General features: G+C 34.4%; 1 protein-coding gene across 2 annotated transcripts in view; it reads left to right on the top strand.

The window, feature by feature from the left end:
* The window catches only part of SLC12A2 (solute carrier family 12 member 2), a 110,246-nt gene that overhangs the window by 53,477 nt on the left and 37,187 nt on the right, over positions 1 to 19,582 (top strand). For both annotated transcript variants that reach the window (XM_078451372.2, XM_078451368.2), the window contains exons 7-15: positions 677 to 785; positions 3,093 to 3,220; positions 3,317 to 3,401; positions 6,341 to 6,492; positions 11,681 to 11,788; positions 12,845 to 12,968; positions 14,060 to 14,161; positions 15,820 to 15,975; positions 17,271 to 17,370. In XM_078451372.2, coding sequence (XP_078307498.1) covers positions 677 to 785; positions 3,093 to 3,220; positions 3,317 to 3,401; positions 6,341 to 6,492; positions 11,681 to 11,788; positions 12,845 to 12,968; positions 14,060 to 14,161; positions 15,820 to 15,975; positions 17,271 to 17,370 — 1,064 coding nt within the window. The remainder of the gene's footprint in view (positions 1 to 676; positions 786 to 3,092; positions 3,221 to 3,316; positions 3,402 to 6,340; positions 6,493 to 11,680; positions 11,789 to 12,844; positions 12,969 to 14,059; positions 14,162 to 15,819; positions 15,976 to 17,270; positions 17,371 to 19,582) is intronic.

Raw genomic sequence — 19,582 nt, 5'->3', positions numbered from 1 at the left:
TTTTCTTCGTCTTTTCCTACAGGTGTCACACATTCAGCATTGTCTTTGGACTTGGTGTAAAACTTGTGTTTGTAACAGATATGTTCCCCACGTCAACATTGTACTTAAGGTGGAGGGGGCAGTAAATAACCACAAAGGATGAAAAGCCTACAGATTGTGGAATTTATAGTGCTTTATGATTTACTGGAGGGCATGCACATCTTTAATTTCAGAAATACATGGGCTGGTTCTACGTTTGCTATCCATTTTCTTCGAGCATATTGAACATTTTTGGATAGTTCTTCAAAGATTTTTCATTTAATAAAAGTTTATTGAGGGGCGCCTGGGTGGCCCATTTGGTTAAGTGTCTGACTTCAGCTCAGGTCATGATCTCACAGTTTGTGAGTTCGAGTCCCACGTTGGGCTCTGTGCTGACAGCTTGGAGCCTGCTTCGGATTCTGTGTCTCCTCTCCCTGCCCCTCTCCTGCTCACACTCTCACACTGTCTCAAAAATAAACGTTTTAAAAAATTAAAAATAAAAGTTTATTGAGCACTTGCTTTGTGCTTAGCACTGTTTGAGGCTCTGGGAAAACAAGACAGAAATCCTTTCCCTCATGCAAGTTATATGGTAGTGAAAGTGAATCAGTGTATAGACATGAGAGATCTGATTTTGATTTTTAATATTTGAAATTTCTAGGCTCAGATTGTTCTTTTGGTGATTCTACTTCTTGCTATTGCTGATTTCGTCATAGGAACATTCATCCCATTGGACAGCAAGAAGCCCAAAGGTTTCTTTGGTTATAAATGTAAGTAAAAAAAAAACAATTTTAAAGGTGCTTATTATAACATTCCGTTAATAAACAAGATTAGTATATTTTAGGTTCTTTGTAATAGAATTGATTTTGGTATAGTTACTCCAATTTAGTATTGTCTCTTTTATGTATGTTACAGAGTAAAATACCACTTTTATTTAACCCTTTGGTTTTTCATTATTAGCAACAAAAGGTAATAGAATGTAGAAAAATCAGTGCTACTGAGGAAAGGTGCTTTTGTTCTTTATAATTTAGGGAGTTTTTAACTGAAATGATAACTTGTGTTTTCACATGGCTTTTTCATTCTTCACAACCCAAAGTGCCTAAACCTGTGAAAGAAACATTCATTTCTTGGTGTAATTGCAACTTAAGTTTTTCTACAGTTGTCATTAGAATTTGTGAGAATTTTCCACAGTTTTCACCTCTGTAGTAACCCTTTTCATTCTGCATCTGATTGATGAAATTGTCATTTGTTATTCCCCAAAGTGACTCTCTGTACTGCCCCCTCCACCCCAACTCCCCATGTACTGGATCAACCCATCCTGTCTCCACAGGGTAAAATGGAGCAGGAAACAATTGTTGCGTCAGCATCATAGAGGCTCACCACTTAGGGTAATAAATAGACTTGTCTTCAGTTCATCAAAATTCCTGGTTTTGCAGCTCTAGAGGAAGAGACGTAGCTTTTATACTGCAAAATTGTATAGCCCAGAGCTGCTCACACAGATCTGTGAAAAGATACAGAATGTACATCAATGCATTTCTTCCTTCACAAAGTCTTACTGGGAACAAAAATCAGCTGACCCAAATTGTGCAACCTAGACCCCTAGTTGGTCTACACCCTGGTGTAAGCTCACTGATAACGTACAGACCTTAGAACATTTGTGAGTAGCACTGGTTTGGCTTATATCAGACACTGACTTAGTTGGCCTGGGTGGTTTTCTGATAGGAATTGTTCCAAGGATTTTACCTGAGCCAGTGATGCTTTTCCATTCTTCACAACCCATTATTTGTGCCTTCTGGTCCTGGGTTGATAGTGTGATAATATGTTTTTATGAGTGGTATTCATGCCTGATTCTAAGCTGGGCTTTAAATTCTTTATCTTCTCCATTGGGAGGACAGGTGTCTACTGTGCATGCCAGAAGTGAAGTTCAGTAGCATTACTTAGGTAGTTCCTTTTCTTTATTTTATGCTCTCATAAATTGTGACATTTATTTTAATTACAAGTGATTTTTTACTTAAGTGTTTTTTTAGGATAAAAAAATTTTTTTGAGCATTTCTTTTTGCAACTTTATTTCTAAAAGAAGTGTTAAAAATTAGAGTGGATGATTACTTCTAAAAATATTCCTAGTAATTATATATTTTCTCTTTGTGACTTAGGTTGACTTCAGAATAGCTACAAATAACAGCCACGTTTTTCATTTCCTTGTGTTTCAGATCCTTGGCAACTTTACAGAAGTATTGCATAGCTATCTAGTATAGTAATAAATATTGTATAAGTAGCATATCTAGATTTATCTCAGTCTGAAGTACATAAATCTAAATAAATTTTGGAATGTGACTTTTTTTCTTGGTGACTGATACTGCTTTGCTATCTTGCCATTCATCTTACTAAGGTAGTGAGCTACCAGATGGCTCTAGCAGAGGACCTGGCGTATGGCACACACTCAGATACTGGTGGATGGGTGGATGGTTAAATGACAGTGGGTTATTTCATTGTCAGGGCCCATCATAATAGATGAAAACAGTAGGACTAGTTAAAGCTTTGATTATTGTTACAATGGAAAGGGACTTTACCTAGTTTGCTTTAGCTAAAATTCTGTGGAAGCCTGATGAATACTTCAGCATCAAAGCATAAACGGGTCAGCACTAGGAAGTAGAGAAAGCTATACAGATAGTATGTAGGTTAGATGTAAGAAAAAAATGGTTCCATGTTAGTATGATGTTTTTCTACCTCCTTTCTTGTTTCCTTGACTGACCCCAGACATTAAGAAGTTTATCCATGCTTTGATTGACATCTGGACTAGTGATACCAATCAAGGTAGAGGTGCTTGAAACATAATTAGTAAGGTATATGGACTAGTACGCATGACCGAAGTCAAATCATCATTTTGATTGTAAACTGTTCCCTCATATAAGAAAAGAGGAATGCCAGACTTCACCTAGGAGGTATTCAAGAATTTACCAGTGACTTGAACTGAAAAAAAGCGAGGGATCGTGCCTATGTATCGCTCAGACTTGACCTAAATTATAATGGTGCAATCTGCTTTCCATTAATTGCCAAAGACATTCTGTTCTCCATAGCTGAAATATTTAATGAGAACTTTGGACCGGATTTTCGGGAGGAAGAGACTTTCTTTTCTGTATTTGCCATCTTTTTCCCTGCCGCAACTGGGATTCTTGCCGGAGCAAATATCTCAGGTGATCTTGCGGTAAGTATTACAAGGTACTGGATCACTTCTGTATAAAAAACGGTAAATGTATATTATTTTTAAAGGTAGACTTAAATTTTTTTTCTTGCCTTCTAGGATCCTCAGTCAGCCATACCCAAAGGAACACTCTTAGCCATTTTAATTACTACAGTGGTTTACATAGGAATTGCAGTATCCGTAGGTAAATAACCATATAGTTTTTTATGTGTTTCAGAAATTTCATGATGTACACACTTTAAGTATTTATTTCCATGACATTTATATTTCTAACTTTTAAATTAAGAAATATTTCAGTAAGAAGGTTTAGAGTTGCATATTTTAATTCAGAAAGAGTTTTAAATAAACTGGTAATGATTTTATAGGCATTAGCTAAACTACCAGATGCTCTATTGTTTTTTCCTCTAAGATTTTTATTAAAGTAAATTAGAAAATTATGTAGTCTTCTTTGCAAACTTAAATTTCACTGAGCTACAGTTTATAGAAAATGTAATACAATGGTGTAGAAGTAAGTGAATTTTACTTTGTGATCTTTATAAAATTTTTAGTATTTTTGCTTATGGTCATTATTTTATATTTGCATGTTAATCTTACTACGTATGAAGATTGTTTCAAGACATTTAAACAACATTTGGCATTTTCTGTCATAAAAAAATGATTCTGGTAAACAGGACATAGTGCATCAAATGAAAAGCGTTACTGAAGTCTTACTAAATCGAATGAAAATGGTTTTAAATCTTTTATTACATTCATGAAATCATGGCATTTTAGAACTTGAAAGGACTTAAGTGGTCAACCAGTCTCTAAATCACTGTTTTGCACAAGACTGAAAGTTTAGAGATTTCCTCACCAAGGATAACTGACACTTGATTTCCAGAAGTGTTTTCTTGGCAAAGAGAGATTTTGTTTTGTTTTATAATGAATTCTTTAAAGAATGTTAGTAAAGTAGGTTCTTTAAAATATACTAATCCAAAAAAAAAGGTAAATATTTATTTGCCTGTAATTTACATGTAGTGACTATAGATAAATTGTATTGCCTTTACTACACTTTGGTGAAACTATATACTTTACCCAGAACACATATATTCTTGAATTGTAAGCCTTGTTTTAATGTCTAGACTCAAGTTTTCCAGTTAAATCTCTGAACTATATTATAAGAATAAAGCTTTAGTTTAAAACCAGTCTGAAGAATCAAACTCCAAAATCATAGACCACAGAGTATAAGGTTTTCATAGTATTTCAGTAAGAAAAATTTTTTAAATGTGTATTTATTTTTGAGAGAACATGAGTAGGGGAGGGGCAGTGAGAGACGGAGGCAGGGAATCTGAAGCAGTCCCTGTGCTGTTAATGCAAAGCCTGATATGGGGTTTGTTCCCACAAACCATGAGATCATGACATTCCCATGAGCCATGAAATGATGACGTGAGCCAAAGTTGGGCACTCAACCGACTGAGCCACCTGCTCACTCCAAGAAAATTGTATTTTGTCACATTTTTGGTGATATGTTGTGAAGTAATGACAGAACTCTTTTTATAAACTCTCCTGTTAATTTGCCTAAATGTAATTTTGAAACTTCACTAAACAAGAATTGGAAATGCTAATAATGCTATCATGGTGGGCTAAATTCACATTTAGTAAAGGAGTTGGATTTCATTTATTCTTCCAAGTCTGTATATGCGCAAATCTCTGAAATTCATTTAGAAAAAACAAATCAATTATATATATAAGCTTAGCAAAATATTTTTGTGTTCCCCTAAAAGTTCTTGGCACAAGAAAATTTAGTTTTAATTTAAAGAAAGGTTTATATAACTGGTTATGTTTCAAATTGGAAAATAGTTACAGCAAATAAATGGTTTCTGTTTGTATGTTACCCCCTAACGCTGTTGGCCATCATACTCCTTTCATTCTGTCCACATTAGCCCTTGGAGTGTCTGTTCTCCCTGACCAGCCTACATCAGTGGTTGTGTAACTAGTTCAAAGTAATGGAACCTTTTTTCACCCAATCACATCCATGTAGAACATCAGAATATGAAACACTTAAAAGCATACATGCTTTATAAAGAGTAGACAAGCTTCTTTTCTCCCCTCACCCAAATGGTTTCACAAGCACCTTTAAGGAAACATGGTTTTGCAAACACTATTTTGAGAGTTAGATGAAGAAATTGAGGACAAAAAGGACTTGATGTAGGCTGTCTAATCATTAAAATGTTCTTCCTTTCAAACTTAAGTTTCTGTTTGTTGTTCACTTTAGGCTACACTGTTTATTATTTTTACTTCATATGTAATGAGACAGGAGTGCTAAAGTGCTTCAAAAGTAAAAATATATGAAGTCTAAGGAATGGTAATTGCCAATAGTTACACATCATATGTTGTTCCAAATAATGAAATGCTTTTTTATAAATAAAGTTTTTTAAATGTCGTATTATAGAAGTTTTCAATTTTGCACAAGAGTTGAGAGCTTTTTCTAATCAACTATCACCCAGTTTCAATGAAGTTATCAAGAATTAACAATGTGTGGTTAATCTTGTTTCACCTATACCCGTTCATTCTGCCCCACCAGTTATTTTTAATCAATTCTCCAATAATCATGTCTTTTCTTAATATCAGGGTAGACTTACTTGAGCCAGAGGTTTAAACAGAATTATAATTCATTGATATTCACATTGCTTTCCTTCACAGAAGTTTGATATTACCTGAAATCTGATCTTTGGCATGTTTCAAATATAAAATACTTGGAGCAGGAAAACATTTCTCCCATTTGTAACTCTTTCAACACAACATGTTTATATTTGCTTAAGGACATCTTACCAAATAGACCTAGAAATGGTTTTGCTTGTTATCATTTTCCACAACCATATGTACAGGGTTTTTAATCATGTATTTGTAAAATACTAGTTTTTAATAATGTTTTGATTCATTAAAATATTGGGGATCATGATGCTTTTTAAATTCTATTACAGGTAAATCTTGGTAAACTATAAATGCTATGAAAGTAAATGGTGAAAATGTCAGTACTTTTAACAAGTATATATTCAGTACCATAATTTGCTTTATGGATATATGTAATTTTGAAATGAATATAAATTTGAGCTATCTTACTTGTTATTGTACCTTGCATTTCAGGTTCTTGTGTTGTTCGAGATGCCACTGGGAACGTTAATGACACTATTGTAACAGAGCTAACAAACTGTACTTCTGCAGCCTGCAAATTAAACTTCGACTTTTCATCCTGTGAAACCAGCCCTTGTTCCTATGGCCTAATGAACAATTTCCAGGTGAGCATCATATTTATATTATACAGACATTTATGTAGAGGTTAGACTGCTATCAAATTTGGGCATTGAGATTCCAGCACTAACTTAGAAGGGAGGGCTATTGTTATTTTCTACCCAGATATCTGTTGGAAAAGTCTCTAGATAACTAATTGGGCAAATAGAAAAATTTTGAAAGGGTAAAATCTGAAGCTCTTGAAGAGCAAAAGGGCTCCCAAGGGTAACACTTCTATATTAGGGTACAATATATAGTACATATGTATGGTGTATAGTTTAAGAAAACAAGCATCTCACACATGGTCATATTTCTTGGGTCTATTTCTAGGTTCTCTATTGTGTTCTATTGATGTTTGCATCTATCCATCCACTAGTACCATACATTCTTGACTAGAGTAGTTACATAATAAGTCTTAAAGTCAAGTAGATTGATATCTACCACTTTATCCTTTTTCAAAATGGTTTTAGCTATCTTAGTTCTTTTTGCTTTTCTATAAAAGTTCTAGAGTAATCTTATGTTTATCTGAAAAAAGTCTTGGTGGGGTTTTGTTACGAACTGCTTTAAACTTGTATATCAATTTAGGGAGAATGACATATTCACTCTATTGAGTGTTAGAATCCATGAACACAGTCTATTACTCCATTTATTTAGGTCTTTGGTTTCCTTCATCAGCATTGTGTAGTTTTCAGAATACAAGTCCTATACGTGTTTTGTTAGATTTGCGCAAGTATTTCATGTTAATTTGAGTTTTTTAAATCCACATTTGTTCAAATGAGTTTGTTTTTCTAATTAGAGGTGTCTACATAATTGCTTTATATATAAAATCCCTTTTAAAAAAACACTGATGAGTATCAGTAGTGTTATTTAGTTAGATAAGGCCCATATAGTCCTAGTGTGCTAAACTACCATTGAACAACAGAATTAAATTTTTGTTGTTGTTTACTTACTTATTTTTGAGACAGATCAGGGGAAGGGCAGAGAGAATCCCAAGAAGGCTCTGCATTGTGAGTGAGAAGCCTGACATGGGGCTTGACCTCATGAACTGTTAGATCGTGACCTGAGACAAAATCAAGAGTCAGATGCTTAACTGACTGAGCCACCCACGCATCCCCAGAATTAAGTTCTTAATGGATGTTTGAAAGTTTGTGACCTTTTAAAACAAATGAACTGTGTAAAAGATAACACTACTTGTCCAGAACTTGGAGGATATCATTTCTTCTTCCTTTTATTATTATCTCTACAAGGTTCTAAAGGTAAAATGAAATTTTTGTAAAATATATGGGTTTTTACAAACAGAAGATTATACTGAATCAAAGGAAAAACTAAAAATTTTGTTTCCTGGTGTTTTTACAGTTTAGTTTATAATAAACAATAATTGATGATTTATTGTATTTTAGGACAGTATAAATTTCATGTAGAATAATGAAATTTTGTAATAAAATGTAACATTTTAATGGCATTATTTTTATTTTTTGTGGTTTCAAGCAATTGTCTACATTTTCAGTGTTTAGAAATATTGAACCCAATTATATAATAGAAGTTTGTTTTTTTCTAGTCACAAGACTAGGCATAGTCGTAGGCATGAAAGAAAGTATTCATATCCAGCTAATGATCCAGGCCAATTCTGACATTGATATTGTGTATGAAAGGCACAAATGTTGATCTCTGCCCAGTGACTGAAAATGCCAATCAGATTTCTGTGTTGTTGCCTTAAAATACAAAAGTGTGTTGTCTTTATCAAGTCTAGTATGGACTCAGTAAAGCAAAGAGCAGCTTGGTTTATGTAAAGCTGCTTTGCTTATACAACTAAATAAATCTTCAAAAATTTTAAAAATGTAAAGTGAAACAAAAAAATCCTGTAAAAGCGTAAACTCATCATTTAGAGAATGAAGAATGGTACACAGAACATAAGTAACAAGCATGCAAGTTGGAGTTTGATGATGCAATCCACCCAAAACCACACTTGATAATGCCATTGTGCATGTCTTTGTCTTTTCATACTTCAGGAAGAAAAATGACTTGGATCATTTTGTCTTAAATTTTGATTTTTACATATATAGTTGTAGGTTTCTTAATGTATTTCTACATTTTAATGTCTTCTGAAACCAGTGACTCACCATTGCTTAGTAAATAAAGTGTGAGCCTTTTTACTGTCAGTCAAAACCCTTCATAACCAGTCTTATGTCCCACTGCCTTCTATCCACACTGAACCCATGTGGTTGCATATTTTTGCATATATACATGCACACATGCTTCTCCTAGTCTTTTCCTTTTTTTTTTTTTTTTTTTTTTGGCACTCCATTCTGCTTGGAATGCACCTATTTTTCTTTCTATATGTGCAAATATGCCTTTAATCAAGGAAACACAGTTCCATGAAGATTTTCTTGAACCTCAGATCATCAACACATACACATATATTTCCCCCATAGAAAAATCTTGACTTTTGTTTTTTTTCTCTTACTAGAGATAAGACCTTTATTTTTGTCATCTTTGTTTCCATCATGGATTGTGGACAACACTGATGTTACCATTATTTACATTCATTATCATTATCCTTGCTATTCATATTTTATCATAAAATGGTGGGAAATGCAGAGGTTATTGGGTAAATATGTAACTAGAAAATAGGAAACTCAGCAAATTTTAGAAGGATAGCGTTTCTAGATGCTAAGTGTGGAGCATTATTTACCTCCCTTCAGAGGTGATAGAAGAAGAGGAAACGTGATTTTTCCCTCAAAATTGACAGATGAAAGGTTATAGTTACATGTAATGCTTGTGGTGTCTGTTTTGCCTTAATCCAGCAAAGTATCATTTTCTCTGTACTTTGCTTTTTTTCTTCCTTTATCTCCTGTCTTTGCACTTACCTTTGGGGTCATGATGGACAGGCACACAATTTTGGATTTGAAAAGTATATACAGCAGAAATCAAGTCTGTTCATTTTTATTCTGGTCCATCTTATCTGTCCTTTATAATCTCCTTCCCCAAAGACAGGAGTTGCACTGCTAATCTAGTATTAACGACTGTGAAACATAGTGATTGTGAAAAACGTATGGCATATATCTAACTACCAAAATTTGACTAAAGGGCCGAATAGAAAATCATTTGTTTAAGATTTTTTTCTCTCTGAAATGCTTACAGAGGTCAATGCTAATATTTTTTTAGCCACTTTAATATATTCTTCATTTTTAATACTAAGTCTTTTGAAAGATACAGAGAGAGCTACTTAGGTGAAACAAGGTGGAATTATCAACACATGAAACCAGATGTATGCATTATGGCTCGGGATCATGCCTATAGTTAACTTTACATCTGGTTTAAAGTATAAAATTACAGTCAAGGGCAAAATAGTCACAAATACCTTAAAACCATATTTCCTTGTCTCCTTCTTAGTTGGCACGGTCTTGGTCACTATAAATGAAAAGTAAATCTCTACTAGGGAAGTAATGAATCGGTAATGATCATCATTCACTACTGGTGGAACTTATAATGGATTGGTCAAGTTGACAGTACCTGAGTCCTCCAGACAGTTTTCCACCTCTGTCTTGTCTTTTCACAGTTTTCAAAGATGTGGGAGGAGCAGTGCAATGAATACCTCTATACCTACCCCTTCACTTAAATTTACTAGGTGTTTATGTTTTGCCCCAGGCCTTTACCTTTGTATATATGTATAGTCTCTTTCTTCTCAAATATGTGAAAACAAATTATACACACCATAAAATGCCCATCAGTTTGAGCTCTTTGAAATATTCTATATGGGCACAGTATAGTTAGCCCACTTCAGGAATTCGTTGTTGTTGAAATACTGTTACTTAAATATATCATCCATCTTCATTTTCCCCACTTGCTCCAGTAATGTCCCTTATAGCTATTGTTCTTAGATGCAAAATCCAATCTAGGTTACGTATGGCATTGAGTTACCATGTTCTTTTAAAATCCTTTAATCTAGGAGTTTCCAGCCTGCCTGTTTCAATCTTCCAGGGTGTTGCTATTTTAAAGAGTCCAGGCATGTTACTTTGTTTTTTGCCCCTCAGTTTGGATTTATCTGGTTGTCTTCTCATGATCTAAATGATCAATCCATTTTTTTTTTAAACTTCATTAGGGAAATTTTTGAACATGTACAAAGATAGAGAAAGCAGTGTAATGTACTTTATGAGATTTTATTAATCACCAGTGCTTGGCTGACTTTGTTTTATTTATAACTTCCTACTTCCCACATTATTTAAAGACACATCATAGACTTATGTCCTTTGAGGTAGAAATATCTCCACATTAGGTTCCGAAAGTTGCGGTCTCTTTTTAAAAAAGAGAAAACATAACTACAATACCAATCTCATAGAAAGGGAGGGAGCAAGGAAAGAAAAGAGAGAAAAAGCAACCTTCTTGAGAAAGAAAAGAAAAGAAAGAAAAAACAACCTTGATGGAAGAGCACCATCTTGAAATACTCTTGCCACAGAACTTGTACTTCATCCTGATGCACTGTCTAGATCTGTCAGTTCACTAGAAATACAGAGGTGAGAGCAGCGGGTTACATACCACAAGTTGGAGATGCAGTCAGTGAAATCCAGAAGTGTGAGGCTTCCCTGAGACAATGAATGACTTAATAGTAAAATGTAAAGGAAAGCAGTGAACCTGCTGATTGAACAAGACGTTGAGAGACGTATCAACCAAATTTAATGTGTGGTCTTTTTGTAGATTTTGGTTTAAACTATTTAAAAAGGTAAGAAAAGATGGAGAACTTGAATGGTGATAGGCTGTTTGGTGATGTTAAGGAACTACTTTTTAAATTCTGACAGTGGCTTTGTAGTTAGAGTTTTTAAAAGTTCTTACCCATTAGAGGTACATGGTGAAATATTTATATATTTGTTTATTAAGTGATGTCTGGGGTTTGATTCACAATGATGTGAGATTGGTCCTGAGCTGATCATTGTTGAAAGCAGGTGATAAATACTTGGTGGTTCATTATGCTCTTCTGTCTGCTGTGTGTCTGAAATTTTACCAAATAAAAAGATTCAAGGTGAACGCTACTGGTAAATATGTTTTAGAAATTTGTAATGCACATAACCATTATTACTGCTTGTTATTATCATATCGCCCCGCCCCGACTGTTAGTCTCCTTCATTAGCATAATAATGATATATAGTATTTTGTTCTTTCTTGACTTGTTTGTAACACTTAATTTTCCCCTTTTTTAAGGTAATGAGCATGGTGTCAGGATTCGCACCATTAATTTCTGCAGGTATCTTCTCAGCCACTCTTTCTTCTGCATTAGCATCCCTTGTGAGTGCTCCCAAAATATTTCAGGTAGGTATTTTCATAGTACAAGCTTTATTGAAAGGGAAGTTATGGTAATATATTTCACTTTGGGATTCTTAACTTTTTCAAATCATTTGTTTGCCTTTATATGTGTATGACATATACACACACATCTCAAGACAGGTATCTTTAATTTTGTGAATGTTTCTCTTTATATAAACATGAGTGCATTTACCTACTGTGAAGGTATCATCAAGTTGTCTTTCTGTAAATGGTGATGGAGTTTTGTTTTTTCAACATACTCTCATTGCACAAATTTTTATAATGTCTTACTAAGAATAAGGAATGCAGTCCAAGTATAAGTTGAAAGAATTAAAGGACCTTGTGCCCCCTTGCATGATGATAGCCTTTATGTTTTGATTTATGAACATTTGAATGCCTACTATATACCATACATTGTGTTAGCTACTCAGGATGACGAATGAGGCACATCTTATCTCCCTTTAATGAGCATTAAGCAAACAGCTGACACTGAATAGGATGTTGTTCTGCAGCCTTATTCCTGATATTATAGTTGTTGCCAGTGAGTAGGGTCAATGTAGAATATATCTCTTAAAATAGTTTTTAGTAGAGTTTTAAGAAAAGTGGTTAAGTTTTATAATTAGGATTTTTATTTGCTTTAAGTCTAGGATTTAGACTTTTTTTTTCGTGATGTAGGTCACACCTATGTCATACTCCTCAAATTTTCAGATTTATTTGTATGCCTGCTTCTCTGCCATTTATCTTCATAAAAGAATTTCAGCGTGAGGAGGGGGGTAAGGTAGATAAAAACTTCAGGGGTATTCTCTACCAACTACCTTTTGATACTTGAAATGCTTGGTCTCCTTTATCGTTTGTTAGGTAAAGCAGTGTGACACAGTGGGAAGAAAGAGGATCAAGAAGTAGAAATCTTGTGTTCTAATCCTGAGTGTGTCTGAAATTTTACAGTATTATATGTTTATACAGTATTGTACAGTATTATACACTTACACATATTATAACTGTAAGGAAATCTGTTTGTCTAATTTCATTATATTTCCTCTAATATTTGCCTTTCTTCACTAGGCTCTATGTAAGGACAACATCTACCCAGCTTTCCAGATGTTTGCTAAAGGTTATGGGAAAAATAATGAACCTCTTCGTGGCTACATCTTAACATTCTTAATTGCCCTTGGATTCATCTTAATTGGTTAGTCATACAAATGATGTGCTAATACAGATTTTGTAACATTTATAGTGTGAACTCTAAACATTGAATTATTAAATTATGAAGAAAACCTTAATTTGCCTAGTAAACTAAGTTAGTTTTTTTGTGATTAAATGAAAGTGTACGTAGAAAATACTATAAATTATAGTGCTCGGTACATACCTGCGAAAATTATTACCATCACTAAGTCTCCATCAGAGGGAACTCCTAGGTTCTTGTCCCTGAAACAAATAAAATGACAGCGTACGAGAAAGGGTTTTAGTGCCCTCCTGAAGGTAGAGCCTCCCCTGAGCTACTTTTGGGCACTTTTACCTCTGATCACAAGTGAGTTAAATGAGTCTTCCACTGCTGAAGATGATAGTAGACTTTTATTAAAAGTCAGATAGACAAGCAAGTATGGAAACTAACTCTCATGTAATGCTGCTAGGTATCTCTTCGGTATGGCTACTTTGGAGAATAAATCACTAATGTTTTGTAAAGGTTCTCACAGTCCAGCAGTTCTTTTTAGTAGTCTATATATATCCTAAAGAAACTTGGACATATATCCAAAGAACCATATCCAAAGATGTTTTTAGGGTCATTATTTATAATAGAAAAGGAAAGCAACTTAAATACCTACTAACAGAAGAATGAAACTGCCGACTATTATCGGAGAGTAAAAATAATGAATACGCTTTATCTCCACATATCAGTATGAATGAGTCTCAAATATAAAAAATGTAACCAAATTGCAAAATGATAAATATGGTATTTGTCTGACTTTGAAAATACCCAAAACAGTACTGCATAAAACTTGTGGACTATATATGTGTTTAGTAAAACTATATAATGTCACTGGAAAAATAGGGCAACTTTGGAAGAATGAGGTGGAAAGGGTTCAACTATGGACCCAAGGGTCGATGTCTGGAAGTATATGAAGTACCTGTGGCAAAATATATGTACTCATTAAATCTGAAGTGTGGATATAGGGCTATATCTATCTATCATCTAAAGGCTTAAAATAATTTCATGTTTTAAAAAGTTAAAAAATGTGTATAGTGTGTCCTTAAATACACCTCATGTGTCTTTTGCAGCTGAACTGAATGTTATCGCTCCAATTATCTCTAACTTCTTCCTTGCATCGTATGCTTTGATCAATTTTTCGGTGTTCCATGCCTCACTTGCAAAATCTCCAGGTGATCTTACATTTTCTTAAAGTTCTGTGAATGCATTAATGTCTTTGATTTTAGAGAAAATAATAAAACTTCAACACATTTTAAAAGATGGTGTTGTGAGTGATTAACCCATTAATGCTCAGTCCACCTTTAGAGTCAAGTTAAGTGAGTCTTCAAAGATCTCTTTGTCATGAAGTTTACTGGTAGTTTACTGTTTCTTGTCTTAGAAGCATGTAAGATAGCATTAATCTCCAATTCTGACTAATACTATGAAAGAATTATTTTCTCCCTGTTTTTATTATTTATTTAACTGCTTTCCATTTAAGTTCTAAGAACATGGTTATGATAAAGCTAACATGCCCAGAAAAATATTTTTAACACAGTAAGTTCTGTGGAGTTCTGTTTTAAATGGTCTCTGGGAACTGAAAAACTGCCCCATATGCTTTCATCGAGGACTTTTTATTATAAACCATAACAACAGCTGGACATCAGGGAAAGAATGAAGGAACAAAGGCAATTTTCCTTCTAAGGGTCTCAAATTCTCTCAGAATAGGGAAGATAAAGTATGGAACTTGGGACACACACATCTTAGCTTCAGTCTTATCTTTAAGAATATAAATTTTAGAGATGGGTATGTGTGGTTGTAAAAGGATAACACAAGGGATGCTTACATTGGACTGCTCTTTGTCTTTACTGTATTAATATCAGTATCTTAGTTATGATATTGTGTAATTTTGCAAGATGTTATCATTGCAGGAAACTTAGGGAAAAAGTCTCCAGAATTTCTCTGGATTATTTCTCACAACTTTGTGGGAATCTGCAATAATTTCACAATTAAAAGTTTAATTTAAGAAAAGAATATGGGGGCGCCTGGGTGGCGCAGTCGGTTAAGCGTCCGACTTCAGCCAGGTCACGATCTCGCGGTCCGTGAGTTCGAGCCCCGCTTCAGGCTCTGGGCTGATGGCTCGGAGCCTGGAGCCTGTTTCCGATTCTGTGTCTCCCTCTCTCTCTGCCCCTCCCCCGTTCATGCTCTGTCTCTCTCTGTCCCAAAAATAAATACAAAACGTTGAAAAAAAAAATTAAAAAAAAAAAAAAAAAAAAAAAGAAAAGAATATGAAATTTATTGAAATGATTTTTAAATAATATTTTTGGCTATGGAATGAAAATTTGAAAACATGGTCTTGAGCATTTTTTTATAGTGAACTTAATTCATAAATACTTCATCAAATGGGAAGATAAGTTTCTACACCCAACTGTTAATTTTTCTAGCAAGTAGGTGAATTAACAGTTTTCCAGAAAATTTTGTTTGAACTCTTTTGTATATGCATTAGAATATGCATATGTTTCATGGTAAAATCCAAAACATAAAGCCACACTTGTAAAGACTCAACTTGAAACTTCCTCTCAATCTTTTGTAGTTTTTTTGTATTCCCTAAGATAGGTTGATGCATAGAATAAAGTAGAATTAAATACATGTGCTTTCTTCATGGCCTTCAAAAATTGTGAAAGTTCATTGTGCTCAGTAATGCTCCATGAATCTACTTTTATATGTTAGCCTTATACTGAATATTTAAAGCAACCACAAAGAAAGTTATTTTGTGCACACATATGTTCCATTGTCTAAAGCAGATAAGGTATTTCACTGACTTTTATGTATCTGTTTTGTTTGTAATTGTTAGGATGGCGTCCTGCATTCAAATACTACAACATGTGGATATCACTTATTGGAGCTATTCTTTGCTGCATAGTGATGTTTGTCATTAACTGGTGGGCTGCATTGTTAACATATGTCATAGTCCTTGGGCTGTATATTTATGTGACCTACAAAAAACCAGGTTAGTACTCTTTTATATTTATTGTTTCAAGCCACAAGACACTTCGAAGTTCTTTGTTACTTTTCCTGTCTAAGCTTCATCTTCTGTGTACTTGAAAGGTGCTTTGTGTAAAACCTAAAATACTTCTCATTTCCAGATATATGTGGTCTTAGTGAAATAATTACCACAAGACTTGTTATTCTATGTAATTTCATACTTGCCCGTAAATTTAACTAATCCTACTTACAGAAAAATGACACATTTGTATTACTAACATTTGGGTGACCCTCAATGTATTTTAAATTTTTCCTTGGAAGGATTAGACTTCGTAGAATAGCTCTTGTAATAGCCGTTAGCCTAATAAGCATACGTGTTAGTACTGTGGTCTTAGCACCTGTTGGAGTAAATTGCACGGAATGGACGATATATTAGAAAGATGTAGTATCTTTCCGTTAGTTCACCATATAGCAGGGAACATTTGACAAACATGTCCTAACTGGGAAATAGTTAAAGATTTCCCAGAACGTGTCGTGTTGGTAACTCTTGGGTGTATCTCTACATAAGATGATGATCATTAGGTGTATTGGGATTGGCCCAGTGTAGTGTGGTGACTGTAACACTGAGGGAGGAGCCAGTGAGAAAAGTTTGACAAGTTTTGGCCCCATTCGACTAAGTTAGGAAGAAATGCAAGAGTAGCTGCAGTGTCGTCATCTGAAACTGTGAGGAAGCATTTTGCAATCCAGATATGATGCAGGGAGGTTTTGGATTAGAGTGCTGGCTTTAGAAATGAAATGGACAAAGCAGGTAATGTTTTAGCCATCTTAGAAACAATTATTTCTCTAAAATAACAAATTTCTAATGTCCTATTTGGTGTCCAGGCTGTTTACTCAATGCAGAGTGTGAAATTTTCTGTTCCAATAACTTAAACTATTAAGTACTATGAATGGTAATTTCACAGTTTTGAAATCTTTCCATCAGAGATCAGCCTCTTTCCCATTAGGCCTCTGGCTATATAAACAATAATCTTAAAATTATTTGTGGAACTTTGTTGAGTTGCATGCACAGCGTGTCTCTAGCCCCATCACCTTAGTCTTTTCTGAACTGTACTTGTTCTTTAAATGCAGTTCCAGTTCAGATTAGCATTATCACAGTGTCATGCCATGCACTTGAACTGTTGAGCATTGTCAGTACATTGGTTTATTTTAGCATTTGATTTTTTAAACATGGGAGCATCGTTTACTTCTCTGTGCCTCAAACTGGTTATTGATCGTTGGTTAATACTGGTGTGTTGCTGTGTTTACCCTGTCTTCCCACAGACGTGAACTGGGGATCCTCTACACAAGCTTTGACTTACCTAAATGCTCTGCAGCATTCAATTCGTCTTTCAGGGGTGGAAGACCACGTGAAAAACTTCAGGTAAGCAGTAAGGTGACATAGAAGCATCTGTGTTAGGTGCCACTCACTTCTTGACTTACTGTTCGGTAACATTTTCATCTGCTGATATTTCTTGCGAAGTTTCCTAAAAGCACAGAACATTCGTTTTTGTTTTGGCTGGACTTTGGATGGGCCATGTGTTCAAAAACAAGGGTAGTAAGATTTTTTGGTTATCAAAAATTGACAAAGAGGTGAGTTACCTGATTTACAAAAATGTTACAAAACTAAAAGTGTCAGAAGTCTCTCATTTGAAGGCTTTTAAATGGTAGCTGTCATAAAGTGCATAGTTTCTTCCCCTTGTGGCCAGCGAAGTTCGGTAACCACTGTATAACTACAAAGTATGAGCTTCTTAGGGATTTTTGACATACCCTATTTTGTAATTATACTAAAGCACTAACTATTGTCGTGTTAGTTGCTTTTTTCTCTCATCATTGACTTCTGGAATCCAGTTTTGATGATAAAGAATCAATGTCTTAAAGAACATTTATACTGTTTTACTCAATAAGTGACTTTGTATTTTATAGTAGTGTATTAATCATCAATTTAAAAACTATTCCTTAAAAGATAAAAATAAAAACTATTCCTTAATTCAGCCTGCTTCTAACAATTGATGGAATTCAGTTATTAAAGTGCTACTGATACATATCCCTCTAAATCAAGAAATCTCATTATTTCCCTATGTAGATTCTTAGAAATTATAGATTTTGCATTTTGTGGAAAGTAGGCTTGCCATTTTTTTAAAAATTGATCTAAATAGTCTTTCTCATACTGTTCAGTTAAGCCTGACTGTAAGCAGTTGACTTTCTGTATTCATGAGTAATCACATCTCAGTGGCTTCTGAATAATGAAGAGATGTGTTCCATGCCTGTCAATAAACCAAAAGGGGAAATACTGTTGAAAGAAATCCTAAGGAGTGAATGAGTGACAGAAAAGAACTGCTCTACCAGTTTTCTCCCAGTAAGAAAAGTCTTTATGTATTTTTCTGTTACTTTTTGGATCCTGCCTCCATCCCTTTTTTTCTAGAATGAAAAGTTTCCAGAGACCACAGATGTTCAGCTTTGGAGTAGAGAGAAATTGGGAAAAGAAAAAGCAATGAGAGCCCTGGGCGGAAAACTTTAATTTTAGTGCATTTTGAATAGATGATGCCAAGTATGGCTGAAAATAGAAATCCTCCCTTTGTGTAAAAAATTGTATTACGGAACTGAGAGTATGACCAAGACTCAGAGTTAATTTGCCATCAATGAATACCTTTTGCTTTGCTTTGTTATACTAATGGGAACATTGAAAAGATGTATTTTATTCCAGTATGGCTTCTTAAATCTTTATCAGAATTACACATGAACATAGTTGAGAGAAACAGAAGAAAATCATGAAAATCCGTAGTTGCCTGACTTTTCATGTCCCTGTTTGTGTCATACCACAGGCAACCTCTTTCAACTCTTAGCTGATTGATTTAGTAATTACTTGATATTCCCCAATATTAGAGTTGTCTTGCTGTACTTTTTGATTTTTAATTTAACTTTAAATTTAATTGACGTCCTTCACCCACATGTGCCCACCACACACATGCACTCTTCCCTTTGTCCCATCCTCACAATATATTTTTATGTCATTATTTTGATTAGGTTTTTATATTTTTATGACTTTTTAAAATGATTCATAGCTGAGCCACGTGGTAATTATGACTCCTTTTTCTTCCCTTGTACAGCTTTCTTGTTTTCTCTGGAACCAATTTTTTTCCTTTTCTTTTCTTATTTAATTTTATACATATCACTGTCTCAGCCTTCACCAAACTTAGCTAAAGATGTGGTTTTCTCCACCTTGTAGTTTCTGTTTCTTGAAATGTCTTTCTCTCTGTTTCCTGTCTTTTAGCTTGGGTTCTTAGATTTAGCCTTGTGTGAAGTAACTGTGGTCCTTGGCCAGGGAAATTCTGCATTGGTGCTTGGAGCTTGTCATTGAAGCCCTTAATGGAGATGAATGTGGCTTTGCTGGTTCTTTGAGAAATTCAAGTCATCTTGAAGATTGTTTTTTTTACAATTAGATTTCACAGAAAGGAATCTTTTAATTTTTTGCTTGTTGATGACAGTCGTGGCTACTGAGTTCTGAGAGTCAAGTGGGAGAGGAGATTGAAGATCTCGGGATTCAGTATGTAAATGTTTTCTCCATTCCTCCCCTGATTAAAGTAGCTGCTTCT

This window comes from Panthera onca, chromosome A1 (assembly GCF_046562875.1).
Source record: "Panthera onca isolate mPanOnc1 chromosome A1, mPanOnc1 haplotype 2, whole genome shotgun sequence".
In the NCBI taxonomy this organism is placed as follows: Eukaryota; Metazoa; Chordata; class Mammalia; order Carnivora; family Felidae; genus Panthera; species Panthera onca.
The sequence above is the reverse complement of the archived record's forward strand: the minus strand, read 5'-3'. Positions and strand labels throughout refer to the sequence as shown.